Source organism: Misgurnus anguillicaudatus, chromosome 24 (assembly GCF_027580225.2).
Source record: "Misgurnus anguillicaudatus chromosome 24, ASM2758022v2, whole genome shotgun sequence".
Classification (NCBI taxonomy): Eukaryota; Metazoa; Chordata; class Actinopteri; order Cypriniformes; family Cobitidae; genus Misgurnus; species Misgurnus anguillicaudatus.
The window spans coordinates 29,978,208-30,000,403 of NC_073360.2; the positions used below are offsets into that span (position 1 = coordinate 29,978,208).

The window sequence follows — 22,196 nt, forward strand, 5'->3', positions numbered from 1 at the left end:
GGAGGAGGGCCGGTTGGGGAATCTTTTGTTTCATTTTTCTGTTCCGCCGACTTTTCAGTCGGTACCCACAATTTCACAAAAAGAGCGAATTCCACTTCCATCTCTAGGTCTTCAGATGAGCGCCGGAGACACGAGCGGGCTCATAACCCCCCCTCGTTCTCCGACTCATCAGAGGAGAACGAGAGCGACGCACGGGCTCATAACCCCACCGCGCTCTCCAACTTCTCAGGCGGTAGGAGACAGCTACGGGCTCATAACCCATCATCTCCCTCCTCCTTCGCCAGAGGGTGCATCGAGTGGTGTGAGGTGTCTTCAGCAGAGCCTCCCTTACTCACCCACCCAGCGACGGACTCAGGTGAGTGTTATCACACACAACACTGCTGTCGGTGCGGCCATTACGCACACACCGGCGATCACCTCCGTTGCGCCCGCCGCGGGTACACCGATCGTGCCTTTAGTCCCCCTCGCACGGTATCTGGGGGCGTGGGAACAGCTTCCCAGCCCGTCGCGTTGGCTTTTACGCACGATTCGTCTTGGCTATGCGATCCAATTTGCCCGGCGTCCCCCCAAATTCTCCGGCGTTCATTTCACTGCGGTGAGAGCTGCCGATGCGCACGTCCTCCGTGCGGAGATCGCTGTCTTATTGGCGAAAGACGCGATTCAGCCGGTCCCTCCAGCCGAGATGAGGTCAGGGTTTTACAGCCCTTACTTTATTGTACCCAAGAAAAGCGGCGGTTTGCGACCGATCCTGGACCTGCGTTCGCTGAACCGTGCACTTCACAGAATGCCGTTCAAAATGCTGACGCCCAAACGCATATTTCCATGCATTCGTCCAAACGATTGGTTCGCATCTATCGACCTGAAGGACGCGTACTTCCACGTATCGATTCTCCCCCGGCACAGGCCGTTTCTCCGCTTTGCGTTCGAGGGGCGAGCATACCAGTACAAAGTCCTCCCATTCGGGCTCTCTCTGTCACCCCGTGCAGAGAATTCACCAAAGTAGTGGAGGGGGCTTTAAAACCCCTGAGAGAGAAAGGTGTGCGTATTCTCGCGTATCTGGACGATTGGCTAATAATAGCTCAAACACGTCAGACGCTGTGCGATCACAGAGATTTAACTTTAAAACACCTCGCTCGTTTGGGTCTTCGGGTCAACTGGGAAAAGAGCAAGCTTTGCCCCGTGCAGAGAATCTCTTTTCTCGGTATGGAACTGGACTCGATCGATTTGACAGCTCGTCTAACAGAAGCGCGTGCACAGTCGATTCTGACTTGCCTGAATACATTCAAGAGCAAGAGCGCGGTCCCGCTGAAACAATTTTAGAAGCTTTTGGGGCATATGGCAGCAGCCGCAGCTGTAACTCCGCTCGGACTGCTTCATATGCGACCGCTTCAGCATTGGCTTCACGATCGAGTCCCGAGGAGAGCGTGGCTGCGCGGCATTCACCGTGTTATCATTACACCTGCGTGTTGTCGCACTTTCACTCCGTGGTTAGACCGTGCGTTTCTCCAAGTCTCCAGGCATGCAATAGTATGCACAGATGCTTTAGACACGGGGTGGGGGGCCACGTACGATGGGCTTGCGGCTTCGGGGGTCTGGACGACACCCCAGCTGCATTGGCACATAAACTGCCGGGAAATGTGGGCTGTATATCTTGCGCTCGTCCGTTTCAGCAACGAGTTACGGGGCAAAGACGTATTAGTTCGCACAGACAACACTGCGACCGTGGCGTACATCAATCGTCAAGGTGGTTTACGCTCGCGTCACCTGTCGCATCTCGCCCGTCACCTCCTCACTTGGAGTCAGAAGAATTTGAGGTCTCTTCGTGCCATTTACAACCCGGGCACGCTCAATGTAGAGGCGGATGCGCTCTCTCGGGCTGCGCATCCCGGCGAATGGCGGCTCCACCCCATTGCGTTTCAGCAGATTTGGAGACGTTTTGGCAAAGCGCAGATAGATCTGTTTGCTTCCCCAGAGATGACCCATTGTCGCCTGCTCTATTCACTAGCCGCTGACTCGCTCGGCGTGGATGCATTGGCACACAGCTGGCCGCGAAACATGCGCAAATACGCGTTCCCTCCGGTGAGCCTCATTGCGCAAACACTATGAAAAATCCGGGAGGACGAGGAGAGCGTGCTGTTGGTGGCACCGTATTGGACAACCAGGAGTTGGTTTCCAGAACTCTCTCTCCTCGCGACAGCCCCTCCCTGGAAGATTACCCTGAGGAAGGACCTTCTTTCTCAACAAGAGGGCACATTATGGCACCCGCGCCCCGACCTGTGGAACCTCCATGTGTGGTCTCTGGACGGGGCACGGAGGATGTGAGTGATTTACCGCAAGAGGTATCTAACACTATTGCTGCTGCGCGAGCGCCGTCTACGAGACAGGCTTACGCGCTTAAATGGAACCTGTTTGTCGACTGGTGTTCTTCCCAAAGTGAAAACCCCCGAGAATGCCCGAGTAGTGTTGTGCTTTTGTATCTCCAGTGTCGTTTGGAGAATAGGCTGTCACCATCCACTATTAAAGTCGATATCGCTGCGATATCAGCTCACCATTCACCCGTAAACGGTAGGACAGTGGGTCAGCACGACCTGGTCATTAGATTTCTCAGAGGCGCTCGAAGACTGAATCCTTCGCGTCCTCCCTCTATTCCTCCTTGGGACCTGTTCTTGGTGCTGAAATCACTCCAGGAAGCCCCATTCGAGCCTCTGCATAGTGTGAGTGTTAAATTTCTTACTATGAAAACATTAACTCTCCTTGCTTTGGCTTCTGTTAAGAGGATAGGGGATATTCATGCATTTTCGGTCGATGATTCGTGCCTTCAGTTCGGGCCGGCTGCATCCAGCGTAACACTGAGACCCCGGCCCGGCTTTGTGCCCAAAGTTCCCACCACTCCTTTCAGAGATCAAGTGGTGAACCTACAAGCCCTGCCTTTGGAGGAGGCAGACCCAGCCATGGCTTTGTTATGCCCTGTTCGTGCACTACGTGTGTATATAGACAGGACGCAAAGTTTTAGGACCTCAGATCAGCTCTTTGTGTGTTACGGTGGTCAGCAGAAAGGAAAAGCTGTCACCAAGCAGAGGATGTCCCATTGGATTGTGGATACTATAGCCCTTTCATATCAAAAGCAGAATGTGCCTTGTCCATTTAATTTACGTGCTCACTCTACACGCAGTGTGGCATCATCTTGGGCACTGGCTCGTGGTTCCTCGCTAACAGATATTTGTAGAGCTGCAGGCTAGGCGACACCTAATACGTTCACAAGATTCTATAGTGTTCGTGTCGAACCGGTTTCCACTCGGGTTCTTTCTACTAATTAGTTAAGAATGCCGAGGGTCGGCTCGTGTGTCGGCTTGGAGCCTCTATTTTGGTGCTGTACATTTGCACCAATATGGAAGGCCATCGGGGCAAAAAGTCTCAAAAACTGTTTTTGCCTCTCCTCCACCGCCCTGATAGCTGGTGTTGCGGAGCATCCGCTGTCTACCTATCACTGATGTATTTTCTGTAAACCTGTGTAGGCTAGGCGTCCACATTTGTCCCCTACGTGGGGTTCATTTGTGTGTATAGTCCGAGGGGCTCTAATCCTCCACGTTTTTCCTTAGCAGAGCCTGCTCTGCATCTCTCGGCATACCATGTATTGTTCAGAGACTTTTTTGAGCAACCTGTCGGTTGTTTCATATATTTTTATGTCATCCATTTAACCTTCTTAGGGGATGGCTTCCGCAGTGTTCTAGCTCCGCTCAGTTTAGACGCTTCCCCAGTTCGCTGCTTCACTATCGTGGGTTAAGGAACAGGTAGTGACCGGCCTTCTGCATTTCGCCTTAGGTTCCGCCCCTTTATGTGAAGGGCGGAGGGCTTTTGCAGGCACTGGAAGGGTTCAGCTGCAGTGGCGTTTTGGTAGGGATTCCCAATTCGTCGGTCACGACGTGACGTCGTAGTGACCGACTGAAAGGGAACGTCTCGGTTACGTATGTAACCCTCGTTCCCTGAAGGAAGGGAACGGAGACGTCACGTCCCGTCGCCACAGTTTGCTGTTCCATTGCTGTTTTCAGGCCGGGCACTGCTGCTCGGCTTCTCAGCAATAATATAGCTGATTTGGTATTATGCACCTGCGCCTTATATACGCACCTGGCGGGGCGGCGCCGGCATTATGCAAATACCTGCATGCCAAGTTTATTGGCGTTTCTGATAGTTCTCGAAGTAGATAGGTCACCCGCGAAGCGGTTCCCAATTCGTCGGTCACGACGTGACGTCTCCGTTCCCTTCCTTCAGGGAACGAGGGTTACATACGTAACCGAGACGTTCTTGTGCATGTATTCAAATGTTTTGTAGAGATTTACTGCGTTTGCATTAGCTATTATGGCAACCCGTAGCTGCCCAAATTATGTCGGTCTTCCTGAATTTCATAATAAACATTAAACAGCCAGTCAAAACGGCAACACTTCTGTCCTTCGCAATAGACTACCATTAGCTTTAGTGACTCACCGGAAGTCATAAACCGGAAAGCTCAAAAATGGCGGCGCACACATTTACGTCAAGAAACAGGTGGATAGTTTAAATGCACTGTAAGCCGCTTTGGATAAAGACGTCTGACGAAATGCATAAATGTAAATGTAATGCTTGCATCACAAATTGAGTATTTAATTTAAAATATTTACATTTACATATTTGGCCTAATAATAATCACTTTCAGATTGCAAACCAAGAATAAATGCTTTAAAGCTTTAGACTTTATGCAGAACGTTTAAATGCATCATGTTTTAAGTACTCCAGGGTCCATCAGCTGACCCTTCGGAAACACTTTAAATTTTTTAAAGATGTAAAATAAATCTTTGGTGTCCCCAAATCACATCACAAGGGGAGACAAATTTTACATGCTTGCAGAGTATGGTTTACCAAAATTCAATTCACATTTTCTAGTTTGATAGAAGCACTGGGGACCCAATTATAGCACCTAAACATGGAAAAAGTCAGTTTTTTTATGATATGTACCCTTTAAAGGTCCATCTAACATGGTTATTTTTTAACAATATCAAGAACATGGCTGCAACGATTGTTCTCCGTTTAAAGTGCATGGCATCATTTATGTGAGAAATCAAAGCTTAATATCTCTCAGTGCTGCTGACATCACCAGTTACTGGCTGTAACATACTGTACACCAAGCACGGCTTGCTTGCCTCATTTCTCGGCACAACTGGGTATTATTAATCCTGTCTCAAGGAGACTGTTAAACGCGGAGCGCATCAACTCACTTCATAACCACACACAGTCAGGATTAGTTAAAGAGCAGAAAGAGTAAAATGGGAAGCATCAAAGGCGATCGCGTGCACAGCAGAACAGTTATGGGACCAGTATAGCACCAATGTGGCTTTGTGGGATTGCACTGACTTTAAGTTAAAACAAGCAGACTTGGCTACCTTTCTCTGGCTTAAACATTGATGTTTCATATAGCAATACTGTACATTTTATAGCCACGCCCACGGTATATAACTATACAGCTATATTACTCTGCTATGCTATCTATACTACTAAGGTCAAACTGTTTTATCTCATTGCTGCTATAAAGTAATATTTCTTAAACAGCACTAGATTGTATCATTTAATATGTTTTGTTTAATTTTAATACTAAGTATGAGATTGTTTTATGTCATTAATAGTTTTATTGTGGGGGGGCGAAAGGATGCACGCCTAGTGTACATTCAATGTAATAAAATGGTTCATATGAGTGAAAAACTAATATTATTGGATTATATTATATTATATTATTGGAAAATTTGATATCATCATAATAAAGACAACATTGTCTTAACAAAAGAGTTTTGCAGGAACATCAAGATGTATACATGTAAGATGTATGTATCCCTATTGCTTTTACTTTTTGATTTATTTATTGTAACATGCTCAAATGTAGATAGTTTACTTCAACTTTTGTTCTCTTTCCTACAGCATCTAAATCCCGCCCATGCAGCGAGGAATATCGTCGCATGCCTCCGCCCAAACCCAAACGTAACCCTAACACACAGCTCAGCACATCATTTGACGAGTCTTACATCCAAAACCACGGAAGCAAGGCCAAGTCGGCCTCTCTGCCGCGACGACAGAAAAAGAAATCGGCATCCCAAAATCAAAGCCCCGCCCCTGACAGCGATGAAGAGGCGGAGCCTGTTTATATAGAAATGGTGGGGAATATTTTACGAGACTTTGGTCGAATCGATGGAGCCAACGGCGATGAGGAGGACGATCAGGGTGAATGCGTATACGAGGAAATGAAATACTCCGCCTACGATGATATGGCATCATCTTTAGACCACACCCAGTCTCGCTGGGACCAGTGCCCGACTCCTTTAGTGCCAGAGGTAGAACTTACACGACCCACCACACCACGTGGTTCACTCTGTGACATTCCTGCGCCTTTCCCAAATCTGCTCTCCCATCGTCCACCACTGCTAGTATTCCCACCCGCACCTGCCCAGTGTTCCCCTAACTCTGACGAATCCCCTCTTACGCCACTAGATGTCACCAAACTGCCTGTGCTAGATAACACTGGGTATGGCAAACCTGGAGCATCCCCAACTACCGCTGAACCTGGACAGCAGCTGGACGCACAGCAGGTGTCTGGTAAACACCATCACCACCACCACCATCATCATAAAAAGTCAGCTGAGACTAAGGAGCAACAGACGATCACAGCATCAGGTCGGTCGTCTGCACCACCCCTGCCATCTGCGCAGTACAAAAGCGGAGGTTCATCCGCAGCGCACGGTTACCCGCGGAGCCACTCCGCCTGCCCGTCACCTGTTAGCATGGGCCGTGCGTTAACCCCGCTCACCTTGAAACGCCCCCCGCCGTACGATGCTCTTATGACCGGCACGATTCCACGCAGTGCGTCTGGAGTTCCGCCTGGAAGCGGGCGGCTCTCGAACTCATCCAGCACGCATGGGGGTTCCATGCAAAACGTTTCCACGGCATCCTGTTCGGGAGGGTCCAGCTCAGGGTCGGGAGGTCGAGGCAGTCGTACGCCAACCAGTCCACTGGATGAGCTTAGCAACCTGTTCACCTCTGGACGAAACATGCTGAAGAAAGGATCTGGAGGACGCAAAGGCAAAGACGCAGCAGATGGTAAGTGTTACAAATTGTATAAATAATTATTTACCAAAACGTATTAATCCACAATAAATAGTTATGACATGTATTACAATTCTGACCCTTAGTAAAATTACAGTACTGTGCAAAAGTCTTAGGCCAACCTGCTAAAATTGGATTTGTTGTTTTTGCAAACAACATTTCTAATTTTAAAGAAATTAAGTCTTTTTACTACTAACTGTTTGCGTTGCCGCTGTTATGCGCCTGACCCGAAGTGAACTTCCGGTCTGTGCTTGTTTAGCGGTCTGGTTAGCCACTTAACTGATCTCGGTAAAAAAAATACCTTGTGGAAAATAAAATTGTTTTGGTTTTCAAAAAACAAGGGGAGATGGTGAGCATGAATCACCACTGTGGGGATTTGGCAGCCAGGCAAGAATGAAAGGATCTGCAGCTAAACTTGTATACATTAATTTACACAGTATTGTTAGTTAAGTTTAGGCCACATATGCCATTTGTTTATGTTTTTGCGGCTAAAACCATCTATTTATAGATTTAATATATACAGATGTATAAATTAACTATATATTATGTGACATTTTGGACTAGGGCTGGGTATTGGCAAGGGCCTTATGATACGATACATATCACGACACATGAGGCATGATACAACGTGTCACGATACGATGCGGTGTCTGCGATGCAAAACAAACAAATAGAGCTGATTTTTAAAAACTTTTTTTAAACCCAAAGTGCTTCCACACGTCGACTTTGAAAGCTGCAGTCGTTTTTAAATTTTCTGCCATTTTCTCATTCCCGCTAACTTCTGAGACATTGGCCGAATGGTCGTATATGACAGACAACTGGACAGCGACAACTACAGGAAGTCGTTTGATGCACACAGAGGGATTTGATGGGGTTTAAAATATCGATAGTTGAGATTGAAATATCGTCACACTATCGTGGAAAAAATTATCACAATAGTTAGCTGTATCGATATTTTTGCACAGCCCTATTTTGGACATGGTTTTACAGAGCTATATCATTTTAAAGACAGAAACAATCTAAGCATGGTTTCTACTTAGGTGCAGACAAACAAATAACAACATTTGCTATATATTCTCTGCCACATCTGCGCGTACTTGTGATTTCTGAAGTGAATCTTTCCATTAGTTTTCACAGCCATGAAAGATATCTGCCCAATGCTGCTGTAGCTTTTGGGGATGTGAGCACGCTCTGCACCAGCACCAATCCCACAATCCACCTTGAGAGTGTGGACCTAAGCTTCTATAGAAATGAATAGAAAGTGCTTAGTTTGGGAAACAGATCTACAGAATAAAGCTAACATTAAAGGGATAGTTCATCCAAAAAAATTCATTTTTTTCATCCTCATGTTGTTCTAATCCTGTATGAATTATTTTTTTCTGATTAACACAAAAGAAGATATTTTGAGAAGTGATGGTAAGCACACAGCTGATTGTAACCATTGACTTCCATAGTAGTAAAAACAAATATTATAGAAGTATTGTGATAAATGAAGCACAGTTGACAGTACCCATTGAAATTCATTGTATTTGTTTTTCCTACTATGGAAGTCAATGGTTACAATCAGCTGTGTGCTTACAGTCATTTATCAAAATATCATCTTTTGTGTTCATCAGGGAAAAAAAATTCCCATGAAGACAAGAAAGTGATTTTTGGGTAACCTACCCCTTTAACCTATTGAAATGCATCGGCTTATGTTCAACATAACAAACTCAAAATTTTGTGGTTAGCAAGCTTTAGTAGAACACTTTTATTGTCCTGTTTTACTGGTAAAGTTTCTCTGATGAACAACATCAAGGCAATCAAACTAGAGATGCATAACGATTAATTGCGATTAATCTATAGCAGAATAAAAGTTTTAGTTTACATCATATATTGGCACAGGTGCACAACATGACTTTAATGATGAATAAAAAAAAATTAGGAATCATTTGTGAACATTAAATGTATCTGATGATTAGCTGAGATCTTAACCTTACTGTTGTTACTGGTTAGACATTTTTAACATATAACAGTACTGAGAAATATGACAAAGAGTAAAAAGTGTGCCAACCAACCCCACTCTCCCCTATCATACTAATAAAAGTTAAAAAATCATACATTGTGATTTTTTGGATTTTTTTAGATTATGTGGAGAACTTGCAAAACAGCAGGGTGCTCAACTACTTATTTTCCTCACTGTATAAATATGCACACATGCATGTATAATTTTAAGAAAAAAAATATTTATATATTAATATATAATATAAATTATACATAAATATACAAATGTATATACACTTGTAAAGATTTCTTAAATATATACATGCGCACTGAAAAATTATTCATTCAATTTACTCAATTTTTTATGTAAGTGGTCGCAATCAATTTATTTAAGCTACATTTAAACAAAAAACGTAGAAAAACAAAACGCTTTTGTTTAAATGTAGCTTAAATAAATTGATTGCAACCACTTACCTTAAAAAAATTGAGTAAATTGAATGAATAATTTTTTTCATTGTGTGGGTGCATTTATCTATACAAAGTTATTATAACAGTACACATACATATATGATGAAAAAACAAAAACTTTTATTCTGCTATATATTAATCGCGATTAATCATGCATCCCTAAATCAAACAAATGGCAGTTTCTAAAGATAAAGAAATGGTTTGAACCAAATCCGATCCACAAATTTTAACCCAAGCAAATTTTGCAGTTCACTTAAATCATTAAATACAACGTTGACTGTGAGATACTGTGAAGTGATTGGTAGCCGTTCAGTTACAACTTCAAAGTGAGGGATGTTGTCTGAGAGAATAAAGCTTGATTGGGTTTAAAGAGCGTCTGTAATCGGCTTGAGAGCTGTAGCTAAGGACATTTTTTCTCAAGTGCTAGTTTTCCCGTGTGGAGGAGAGAAGACTTTTATGTCCTATTTCCACGGTCCACTTCCATCACCCCAGGTGTGAGTGTGTCTGAGCCTGATCACAGATTAAAAATTGAGCGATCGACCCACGCACAGACTGTTAAACATGCTTGCAGAGAGACAAAATGACCCAGATTCTCCATCAGAGAGCCTTTTCAAATCAAACCCTGTGTTTGTTATGTAATTGTTTGGGTTAATGTGAAGATCTTTTAGATTGTGGTGATGCGAGGATTGTCATAAGCTTGCAATCATGATCAAATCATAATTTATTATTCAGATTTAGATTAATGAATCAAGGCTATCATGTTAATAAGACCGAAACACTCCATACACATGGAAGCAAACACACATGCCCAATGTGAACATTTTTATATAAGGCGGCATACGCACATACATACAGAAAAATAAAAATACTCACCTTTTCTCAGTCATTTTATTATCTTAATAAATACTGAAGCACTGTCAATCATAGGTAGTTTTACACTGCCCAGTCCAGCCGTGACTTTATACACACAAACACATGCACAGACACTTCTGTCAGTATGTCTTTTACGGATCTGTGACTTGGGCATTGTGCCTGACAGAGTGTGGAGGTGTGTGAGATTAACAGGCTCTCACTATTTTTGTGTGTGTGTGTTTGCCTGACAATCACATAGAGAGAGAAACTGGGAAAGACAGAGAGATATACAGTATAAGAATCTGTCAACACACTGAGCTCTCAAATAAAGCTCAACGTCAGGCTGTTTCACTCAGATTTAGCCATTTAAAGGGACACTCCACTTTTTTTTGAAAATATCATTTTCCAGCTCCCCTAGAGTTAAACATGTTTTAAACATTTAATGTTTTGGAATCCATTCAGCTGATCTCCAGGTACATTTAAACAAAAAAGATTAGTAAAGTAAAATAAAATATAAAACTTTTGTTTAAATTTAGCTTAAATAAATTGATTGCAACCACTTACCTTAAAAAAATTGATTAAATTCAATGAATCATTTTTTTCAGTTAGCATAGCTTAGCATAATCCATTGAATCTGATTAGACCATTAGCATCACACTAAAAAATAACCTAAGAGTTTTGATATTTCCTATTTAAAACTTGACTCTTCTGTAGTTACATTGTGTGCTAATTAAACCAACAAAAAGCTCTTTGGTTATTTTTGAGCGCAATGCTAATGGTCTAATCAGATTCATTGGATTATGCTAAGATAGGCTAAAAGTGGTACCGTCAGATCCGGAGATCAGCTGAATGGATTCAAAAACTGTACAAATCAAATGTTTAAATCTAGGGAAGCTGGAAAACGAGCATATTTTCAAAAAAAGTGGAGTGTCCCTTTAAATGTATTTCTTACGTAGTGGCTGTAGTTGTTTCTAAATTTTAGCAAAGTATTGATTTGAATAGTTTTTAGTTTCGGACCAAATAATGTATACTTTTATTATCTCGCAAAATTTAAATATCAGTTCTTCTCTATTACAATACTTCAGATTAGTGAATTTGGTTTCTCTTCCTTAAAGGAATATTCCATTTTCTTAAAAGAAAAATCCAGATAATTTACTCACCACCATGTCATCCAAAATGTTGATGTCTTTCTTTGTTCAGTCGAGAAGAAATTATGTTTTTTTGAGAAAACATTGCAGGATTTTTCTCATTTTAATGGACTTTAATAGACACCAACAATTAACACTTAACAGTTTTTTTCAGCGGAGCTTCAAAGGACCACAAACGATCCCAAACGAGGCACAAGGGTCCCATCCAGCAAAACGACCGTCACCCTTGACAAGAAAAACAACAAATATACACCTCCAAAGCACAACTTCTCGTCTAGATCTGGTCGTGATGCGATAGCGCGACCCCACACAATACGTCATGATGTCAAGAGGTCACAGAGGACGAACGCGAAACTCCGCCCCAGTGTTTACAAGTGTTGAGAAAGAGGACCGTTCCTACGTTGTTGTATGTCAACTGATACTAATTAATGTCTTTGTGTCAGTTTATTGTTTAAAATGGTCCGCAAATGTGCGTTTCATATATGTAACATGTGACCACCCTACATCACTACGCATTTGCGTCAGGTCGCGCTGGGCTGGACCTAGACGAAAAGTTGTGGTTTAAAAGAGCATATTCTGTACTTTTCTTGTCAAAAATGACAATCGTTTCGCCAGACAAGACCCTTATGCCTCGCTTGGGATCGTTCACAGTCCCTTGAAACTCCGTTGAAAAAAACTGTCAAGTGTTGAGCCAAGTGTCAACTGTTGGTGTCTATTAAAGTCCACCAAAATGAGAAAAATCCTGCAATGTTTTCCCCAAAAAACACACTTTCTTCTCGACTGAACAAAGAAAGACATCAACATTTTGGATTGCATGGTGGTGAGTAAATTGTCTGGATTTTTCTTTTAAGAAATGGAATATTCCTTTAAGAGGCTTTCTTATGACATCACTATTTCCCATTAATTGTAACTTCCTTTATGACATCACTGTTTTCTATTCCTTCCAAAGCTTTCTTATCATGTAGTTGTTGTGTGTATGTGTTTGTGTGGGCTAGTATTGGTGCATGGCACCTATATGTCAAATGGTATTTGGCATGGAAAAGCAGAGATTTTGCAGGACCTGGGGGATTTTTCAAAAGACCAATGGACAGTTTAATGGCTCAACTATCACAAAACATAAAAACTGTCATTGATTGGTAACATTGTGCGGTATTAAGAGAATCAGGTGTATGTAAACTTTTGAACTGGGTTATTTTTTGAAATTCTGTTATTATTCTTTTGCAAACTTTCTGTAAACATTTCTAATGAAATAACTTGTTCAGGGAAGGACTAAATAAAAACAAACCTTAATATTTTCCAAAATGTTCAGCATTTTTTTAGATTCTGCAAGGTGTATTTGTATGTGCTCCTGTACAGCTTAGTGGTAGAGAATTGCTTTTGCAGCACAAAAGTTCCCTGGTTCGGACCCAAGGAACACACATACGTTAGGAATAATTCAACATGATCTCACAGCAAGTCGTGTTACAGTCATGAAAATTTGATTAATTTATTGCACAAAATTCAGCTTTTTCGTGCATTAAGCACGAATGTCTTTTTCGTGTCACTCAGCAAAAATTCTGATAAATAGTTTTCGTGTCCCTGTCTTTTTCGTGTCATTTAATGTATTGTTTTCTCTTTTTCCCCTTTTTTTAAATCATGGTCGCTTAGGGTTGGGGTTAGGATGTACTTCTATGTATTGTTTTTCTTCCGTTTTTAAAACAATTTTCACCTGGAGTTGGGATTAGAGTTGGGGTTTGGGTTAGGATGTCTAAAAATGAAAAAAAAAGTGATTCTAACCCCAACCCCAAGCGACAATGGTAAGAAAAATATGAAAAAACTATGAGAAAACCAAACATAAAATGCCACGAGAAGCAAGTTGTGCCACGGACACCAAAAACTATTTATAGAAATTCGTGCAATTGACATGAAAAAGACATTCGTGCTCAAGGCACGGAAAACGCTGAATTTCGTGCCATGGACACAAATAAATAAATAAAAAATGTTGTGCCTATAACACGACTTTCCGTGAGATCAGTCTGGAATAATTTCACAAAATAATGCACACCCAAGGTGGTAATGCGTCAGTTATTCCACTTATACCACGGTTGCCACAAACATTGCTCTGGATATTATTTTAAGACATTTGACGTGCGTTTTACAGAAAAATAATCAACACCCGTGCACATTTCTCAAAAAATCAGAATAAAGCATTCAACAGCCCCATGTTTGTTTTTATCATGTCCTAAAAATGTTTTTAAATATTATATAAATATAATATTTCCCTTCCCTGCACCACTGAATAGTTTAAGTTACATTAGCATATAATGTACTACAGTAAATCCCACTTAAATTATCCCTATTTAACATATTTCTTCATTATGGCCTTACATTAGCATAACTCAGAGGTAGATGAATGCACAAATCTTAGCAAATCAATAAAACATGACTGGGAAAGGATATTCAAAGCATGTACCATAAAACAGTGAAAACTGTGGTTTCAGTACTATTCTATTTTGGTTCTAACACTATACGTGTCATAGCTTAATGACATCACTGTTTTCAATTCCTTAAAAAGCTTTCTTATGACATCACTATTTCCCATTAATTGTAACTTTCCTTTATGACATCACTGTTTTCTATGTGTTCCAAAGCTTTCACATCACTGTTTTCTGTTATTTTTCTCTCCCCTTTATGACATCACTGTTTTCTATTCCTTCCAATCCTTTCTTATCACATAGTTGTTTTGTTGGTGTGTGTGTGTGCGTGTACCTGGTAATTATCACGTTGTGGGGACCAATTGTCCCCATAAAGATAGGAATACCAGTGTTTTTGTGACCTTGTGGGGACATTTTGATGTCCCCATGAGGAAACATGCTTATAAATCAAACAGAATTATGTTTATTGAGAATGTGAAGTATCAGAAAGTTTTGTGTGATGGTTGGGGTTAGGGAATGGGGTAGGTAAGGGGAATAGAATATACAGTTTGTGTGGTATAAAATACATTACGTCAATGGAATGTCCCCACAAAACATGGAAACCAGAATGTGTGTGTGTGTGTGTGTGTGTGTGTGTGTGTGTGTGCGTGTGTGTGTGTGTGTGTTAGCTAGGATGGGTGCATGACATCTATGTGTCAAATGATATTTGGTTTGGCATTTCTCTCTAACTGGATAGGTAAAGCAGTTTTGTAAGTTGGCTGTCAGGAGCCTTGGTGAACAATTTGTTAACATTGTTACCAATACACAGCTAGATGCTTCTCTTTCTCTACACACACACACACACACACACACACACACACACACACACACACACACACACACACACACACACACACACACACACACACACACACACACACACACACAAATGTATAAGCAGGCTATGTCCTGACTGTGTGCATATTAATAAGCAAATATGTTACATTTGTTGCACTGTCTACTAGTTTATGCGGTCAACATTAATGACAAACTACACAAATTAAATATCGACTTATGAAGCAGGACACCAAAGGCTAATTGGATGTCAACACACGACTCCAGACAACCACGTGTGCGTGTTACAGACAGATAGTTACCTGTTAGCTAATGTAGAAACAGAATGGAGAAGTTTCGCTAATGCTATTGCAGTGCAAAGTGAACTGAAATGAACCCAAGTACCTCACACACCGTTGACATACGATGATGTCACCTTCAATTCGTATGCCCGTAAGTGTCAGACAGCGTAGCTAACCACACGTCTACATGGACGACACGGACGCACGTTCAGATACACTTGCCAGCTGAAATAATTGAAAAGCTTTCATCTGTTAGTAAAGCAATTTCCCTAATGTCTTCAGAGCCAATGAAAGACATGATGAATGTGACTGCTAATGGATCCCCTGTTAGAAGGGAGGGAGAGAAAGAGAGAGAGATTAAGAGAGATGGAATGGTAAATAGAAAGATAAAGTGATGGACTGAATGAATGATAAAAGAGTGGAGTGGGTATAACAAAATATTTGTGAATGTTTGGCTGTACAGTTTAGGTAGCTGTGTAAGAACATAAAAATGAAACCCATGCAGAAGAACTTTTTAATTTGCTATTTTTAATAGACTATTTGTGCATACTGTTCAGTGTTATATACTAGTAGTTACAATTTAAAGGTGGCATGTGTACTTTCTGCACCATTTCCAAATGTGCAGTATAAAGAACATTAAACCACAAGTAATGTTTAAAATGTTTAATGATGACAAAGTAACTCTTTTTTTCCTTTTCCTTCTCTATCAGGTGAAAGTAAAGGCAGAAGTGACAGTAGAGAAAGAGCTCTTCATAGTTCTTCTCCAAAATCACAAGATTGGGAAACACCCACAGGACAATCAGCCACACCCACCGCCACGCCCAGTCGGTTTGGCCGCTCTTCCATCAGCCCGACCACTATGCTTGGGGGTGGGTCCTCACTATTTACATTGAAGACAATCAAAATAAAGGTTTAGTCCATTTTCTTAAAAAAAATCCAGATAATTTACTCACCACCATGTCATCCAAAATGTTGATGTCTTTCTTTGTTCAGTCGAGAAGAAATTATGTTTTTTGAGGAAAACATTCCAGGATTTTTCTCATTTTAATGGACTTTTATGGACCCCAACACGCAGTTTAAAATTGCAGTTTCAAAGGACTCTAAACAATCTCAAACAAGGCATAAGTGTCTAGCGAACGATCATTTTTCTTGTCATTTTTGACAAGAAAAATAAAAAATGTGCCTTTTTGGACCACAACTTCTCGTCTGTCTCCGGTCCTGTGACGAGCTGGCGTGACCTCACGTAATTGCGTAATGATGACGTGGAAAGGACACGTATTACATATATGAAACGCACATTTGTGGACCATTTTAAACAATAAACTGACACAAAGACATTCATTAGTATCATTCAACATACAACAACGTTGTAACGGTCCTCTTTCTCCACACTTGTAAACAATGGGGCGTAGTTTGGCATACGTCATCCTTGACCTCTTGACGTGATAACGTATTACGTGAGGTCATGCTGCCGCATCACAGGACCGGAGATAGACGAGAAGTTGAGGTTTAAAACTTAAAAGTGCTTATTTTTTATTTTTTTGTCAAAAATGACAATCGTTTTGCTAGATAAGACCCTTATGCCTCGTTTGAGATTGTTCAGAGTCCTTTAAAAGTGCAATTTTAAACTGCATTAAAACTGTTAAGTATTGGGGTCCATTTAAAGTCCATTAAAATGAAAATAATCCTGGAATGTTTTCCTCAAAATACATAATTTCTTCTCGACTGAACAAAGAAAGACACCAACATTCTGGATGACATGGTGGCGAGTTTTTTTTTTTTTTTAAGAAAATTGACTAATCCTTTAACCACAACTTTAACATATAATAAAACATATAAATATATTAACTGTATAAATATATTAAATATCTAAACTTTTTTCTACATAAAATCATCTTATATGATGATCAAATATAACCTTGATATCTGTAATATAGACTGCGTAAGGCCATGTCAAAGATTGAAATTTTAATGCCCCCAATTTCAGCCTGGATTTTACAGACAGGGTCACATTTTTATCATAAAATTACTAACTTCAAATGCTGAATGTGTTACTTTTTTCTTTAAAGAAACAAAAGGCGGATGTAAACTCGGTCGCTCTGCTTCCACATCCGGTGTCCCCTCCCCTGTGGGAACGCCCCAAAGACACGCCCCTGACCCATCTGGGAGCCCGTGCCAGGTACAATCCTCTTATTCGTCAGAATGAGCGAGAAATCGCATGCGTGTGGAGTTCGACTCCTCTCTCCATGTCTGTCACTCTCAATCTACCGAGCAATACCTTTCAACTTCATGTCTCTGAGCTCTCAGCTGTGTGTATATGCTATTCTGTCTGCTGCTATTCCTTTGGCACCGCTGCTGTTGCTGTTCCTGTGCATTTAGTTCGGTTTGGTTCAGTGCTCGCAGCGTCCATTGTCTGTCTCTGTATATGCGTTTGTGTGTGTGTTTGGTTCAGAACAAGGTTGATTTCCCATCATGCTCTAAAGAGGCTCTCAGACGCAGTGAAAGGTTTATGCCAATAGAGCCACAATCGGGCTGTTTTAGTACTTCAGTGGAGATTTAACCGAATTAGACTGGAATTAGACGGAGAACCTCCTAAGAGCAGCTGTGGACAGCCTTCCTCTCAACCAGCAATATGTCAGTCTGTCTCTTTATGTCATAATGTTTCTGCTGACATTGTGTTCGGGTTCAACAGATGTACAGACATCAAACTGTGTCAATGATGCCATTTGTCATGTCCTAAAACCAAATTTATCTTACTTATGTTTCTGTGGCAATTTACATACTGCACTCTCAGAAATATAGATAAAAAAGCTGTCACTGGAGCAGCACCTTTCATAAAGTATGCATTTGTATGTAAAGAGTGCATATTAGTACCTCATAGGTACATATCTGTATCTAAATAGTACATAATTTGGGCCTTTTTAAAATGGTACTGTCCCAGTGACAGCTTTTTTACCTGTTACTAAATCTGTACAGTAACAAAACAAAACAAGAGATGCATCTATATAAAATGTATCACACTGAAGGGGCTTATTTTCCCGATAACTACCGGCTGCCTCTACATTATCCCGCTTATTACACGGCTACTTGTCACATAAGAAAAACAAACGGACATGAATATGAATTTGAAACATTTTATTGGCATATTTGTTTTAAATTAACATTTTTATCCTTCCGCGAAACTTTACACAGATGCATAAAATGATCGTAATACCTTATTAAGATCCTCTGTTTCATACTTGTCTGTCTCCATTTTTTTCTCTTTTAGCCAGTCTTTGAGAAGTTTTAATGCCAATTCTGTATTTTTTTGTGTGTTGGCTTCGTAGCTGTCAATCTCTATTTTGTCAAGTTCAGTCTCAGTAAGCTCTCTGTGTCTTGTCGTTGTTCGTTCTTCTATCCACTGTTTAAATGTTTAGTTTTTTCCGTACATGTTAAAATGAATGTCAAAATTTTCCATTCTTAATTGTGGTTGTCCAGTGTTTGTCACAAGATGGCGCCAAACAGTAATCTTTATTGGTCTTTATTGGCGCGGAGCGATTTTAATCGTACAAGTAGTACCGGCTATGCGTTATTACTTTGGAGCGGTTATTATTTGAAAAGAACGAACCTGCAAATGTCTCAACTGACCAATCAGAATCAAGCATTCCAGAGAGCCGTGTAAAATTTTTTGTTGAATGTTATTCATTCACATAATGACCGTTAATATTAAACATTAAACTAGTGACGTTTCATTCGATTTTCTATACACAGAGCTAAATTAATTGCATTTTCCTGTTATCTTTTGATTGACAGGATATATCAGCCATGACTATCTATATAGCCGATAATAAAAAATTTGGCTGCAGCAGGCGCAATTATATTATGCAGTGCCCGAAAATAGTCCCCTGCTATTGAAAGTTACCAATGGGGACTATTTTCGGGCGCTTGCATAATTTATTGACCGATAACGATTATCCGCCGATATATCGGTGCATCTCTAAACAAAACACTAAATTGACTTTATCTTTAATATAGTAAGTGTGTGCCGTTAGAAATACTGTATGAGCAAAACTACTAAAACTTTCTATTAAATCTATACACTATTTGATGTGTATATACTTCATGTATTAAAGGGACACAATTTTCCAGCTCCCCTAGAGTTAAACATTTGATTTTTACCATTTTAGAATCCATTCAGCTGATCTCCGGGTCTGCCGGTACCACTTTTAGCATAGCTTAGCATAATCCATTGAATCTGATTAGACCATTAGCATCACACTCAAAAATTACCAGAGTTTCGATATTTTTCGACTCTTTTGTAGTTACATTGTGTACTAAAAACAACGGAAAATTAAAAGTTGTGATTTTCTAGGCAGATATGGCTAGGAACTATACTGTCATTCCAGCGTAATAATCAAGGACTTTGCTGACATACCGTGGCTGCAGCAGGCGCAATTGTGTTGTGCAGTGCCCGAAAATATTCCCCTGCTATTGAAAGTTACCAAAGGGGATTATTTTCGGGCGCTTGCGTACTATAATTGCGTAATATAATTGCGTAATATCACTGCTGCAGCCATTTTTGGGCGCGCTGCTGGTGCTCTAATCAGATTCAGTGTGTTATGCTAGGCTATGCTAAAACTATCACCGCCAGACCCGGAGATCACCTGAATGGACTCCGAAAGTGTAGAAGTCGGGTTTCGACTCTAAGGGAGATGGAAAATGAGCATATTTTCAAAAAAAGTGGAGTGTCCCTTGAAGGCATCAGTGTCATCTGTCAATGCTTTCTCTTGTTTGTTTTGCTTTATTGCAAGTTTGTATAATGTACAGAAATTCTGTAACAATTTTGATGTTTGCCATATTGATGTCACAATTACAAAAACTGGGCAGTCAGTCACACAAACTCACATTTTCTTTTTACAGTATATTGCATTTAAAAAACAAGCATTAATGAGAACACACACTTTGTTAATCTCTGTTTTCTGTGGAACAGTATACTACTGTGGACCTACAAAACAAAAAACACATACTGTATAAGAGTACTGTTTCCAGAATACAGTAGGATACTTATAAAAATGCAGAAAATGCATTCAAAATGCAGTCAAAATATCTATGTGTTTGATTTTTAGTGACTGTAACTGAACTAACCCGAATAAACTCTAAAACCGCAGGATAAAACTAACCAAAAAAACAAAATAAAACCTTGTTAAATTTCATGTTCTTCATTTTATTGTCCACTGTCCTTTCTGTGTGTCTGTCGCTTCTTATCTCAAAAGCACAAATGTCTGTGTGCGTGTGTGTGAGCATGTATGAAATATTGTGTGTGTTCATGCATTGAAGTCTAAGACGTCAGCTGTGTCCGAAACCGCCTACTTCCATACTATACAGTAGGCAAAAAGCAGTAGACGAGGCGAGTATTATGACCGAATTCATAGTATTCGAAAACAGTAGGCTGACAGTATGCGATTTCGGATGCAGGGTTTGTCTTGCCTTTTGAGGTTTTTTGTATTTTCGTAACAATGCATGGTTTTAAATTATTATGTGTATGCGCGAAAGAGACTGCAAAATACCTCAAATTAGACTGAAGAGCAACACATTTTTGCCGCTTTGACTTTAAAATAAAAAAAATTTAAACAAGATAATGCACACTGATCCCCTTATAATTGACTTAAAACACATAGAATCACATAGAGGTAAAACTTCTTAAAGGGACACTCCACTTTTTTTTAAATATACGCACTGCCCAAAAAATTGAAAAAAAATTGCTATTGCTATTGATGGGACTATTTTCGGGCAGTGCGTAATATCATTGCGGCTCCTGCAGCCATGTTACGGCAGCAAAGTCACTGATTATTACGCCAGAATGAGAGTATAGTTCCTAGCCATATCTGCCTTGAAAATTGCAAATTTTAATTTTCCGTCGGTCTTAGTACACGATGTAACTACAGGAGAGTCAAGTTTTAAATAGGAAAAATATCTAAACTATTTGGATATTTTTTGCGCGATGCTAATGGTCTAATCAGATTCAATGGATTATGCTAAGCTAAAAGTGTTACCGCCAGACCCGAGATCGGCTGAATGGATTCCAAAACTGTAAAAATCAAATGTTTAACTCTAGGGGAGCTAGAAAATGAGCATATTTTCTAAAAAAGTGGAGTGTCCCTTTAAATGGGTGAGTTAATAATGACATTTTCTAAAAAGCACATTTTAGTTGCACTGTCCCTTTATGCTAGGGTCAGAATACCAATGCAAACATTCTCTTACCCTCCTTACCCCCTTGCCACCCCATTAGATGCCCCCAATGCCATGGGCATGTGGGGACAGCACCATGATGGAGATGATCGAGAAGAAACGTCACCTGTGCAAGGAGATAAAAGCCAGACAGAGACCTCCAGACAAAGCTTTGTGCAAGCAGGACAGCATGCCCATCCTCCCCAGTTGGAAGAAGACTAACGGGGGAAAGAAATTCGGTCCCCCTCCATATTCCACGCAAACCACTGTATTCTGGGACACTGCTATATAATGAGTGACCAACCATGGAGAAGCACAGACACGCCGGCCAGGGGGCGCGTGCGTCCAAACAGAGATTGACGGATAGCAGGAACAAAAAAATATGTGAAGGCTTATCAAATGTCCCTGGTTTCCTATCATTGTTTATATTTGATATTTTTATATTGGAAATTACTGTCTTAATATTAAATATGCTTAGCGGTTTTATAAAGAGGAATGATACGAAAACAGATTGAAAATATTACACTTTTACCCATTGTCCTCTTTGAAATGTTATTTTTATTTATTTATTTTTCGGGGTGTTTCTATATTTGACACTCATTTGTGTGTCTGGGGAAATAATCTTATAATGTGTGGTGAAATATGTGCAGTAACTCCATCGAGAGCATTGTTTTTTTTGCCTATGCATCGGGTTAATTGGCATGGATGGCATTTTTGTTAATAATGTATGAGTTTACTTTAAAATAATATATTTTTTGGTGTCTGTATTTTAAATGTCAGATTGTGATTGTGTTCAGGCTGTTGTTCCTATGATTTCTGGGTTGGACTTGAAGGTGATTGGCTGGATTAGGTCGTGGGTTCGATTAGTTGGATTGGATGGCGATATC

General features: G+C 40.6%; 1 protein-coding gene and 1 long non-coding RNA gene across 2 annotated transcripts in view; one reads left to right on the plus strand and one right to left on the minus strand.

Annotated features, from left to right (window-relative positions):
• The window catches only part of nyap2a (neuronal tyrosine-phosphorylated phosphoinositide-3-kinase adaptor 2a), a 55,127-nt gene extending 33,280 nt beyond the window's left edge, over positions 1-21,847 (plus strand). Inside the window, exons 4-7 of the mRNA XM_055197084.2 lie at positions 5,944-7,116; positions 15,813-15,971; positions 17,172-17,281; positions 21,371-21,847. Coding sequence (XP_055053059.2) covers positions 5,944-7,116; positions 15,813-15,971; positions 17,172-17,281; positions 21,371-21,601 — 1,673 coding nt within the window. The 3' untranslated portion in view covers positions 21,602-21,847. The remainder of the gene's footprint in view (positions 1-5,943; positions 7,117-15,812; positions 15,972-17,171; positions 17,282-21,370) is intronic.
• Positions 15,861-22,196, minus strand: part of LOC141361611 (uncharacterized) — a 48,650-nt gene continuing 42,314 nt past the window's right edge. Inside the window, exon 3 of the long non-coding RNA XR_012367759.1 lies at positions 15,861-15,982. This is a non-coding gene — a long non-coding RNA (uncharacterized lncRNA). The remainder of the gene's footprint in view (positions 15,983-22,196) is intronic.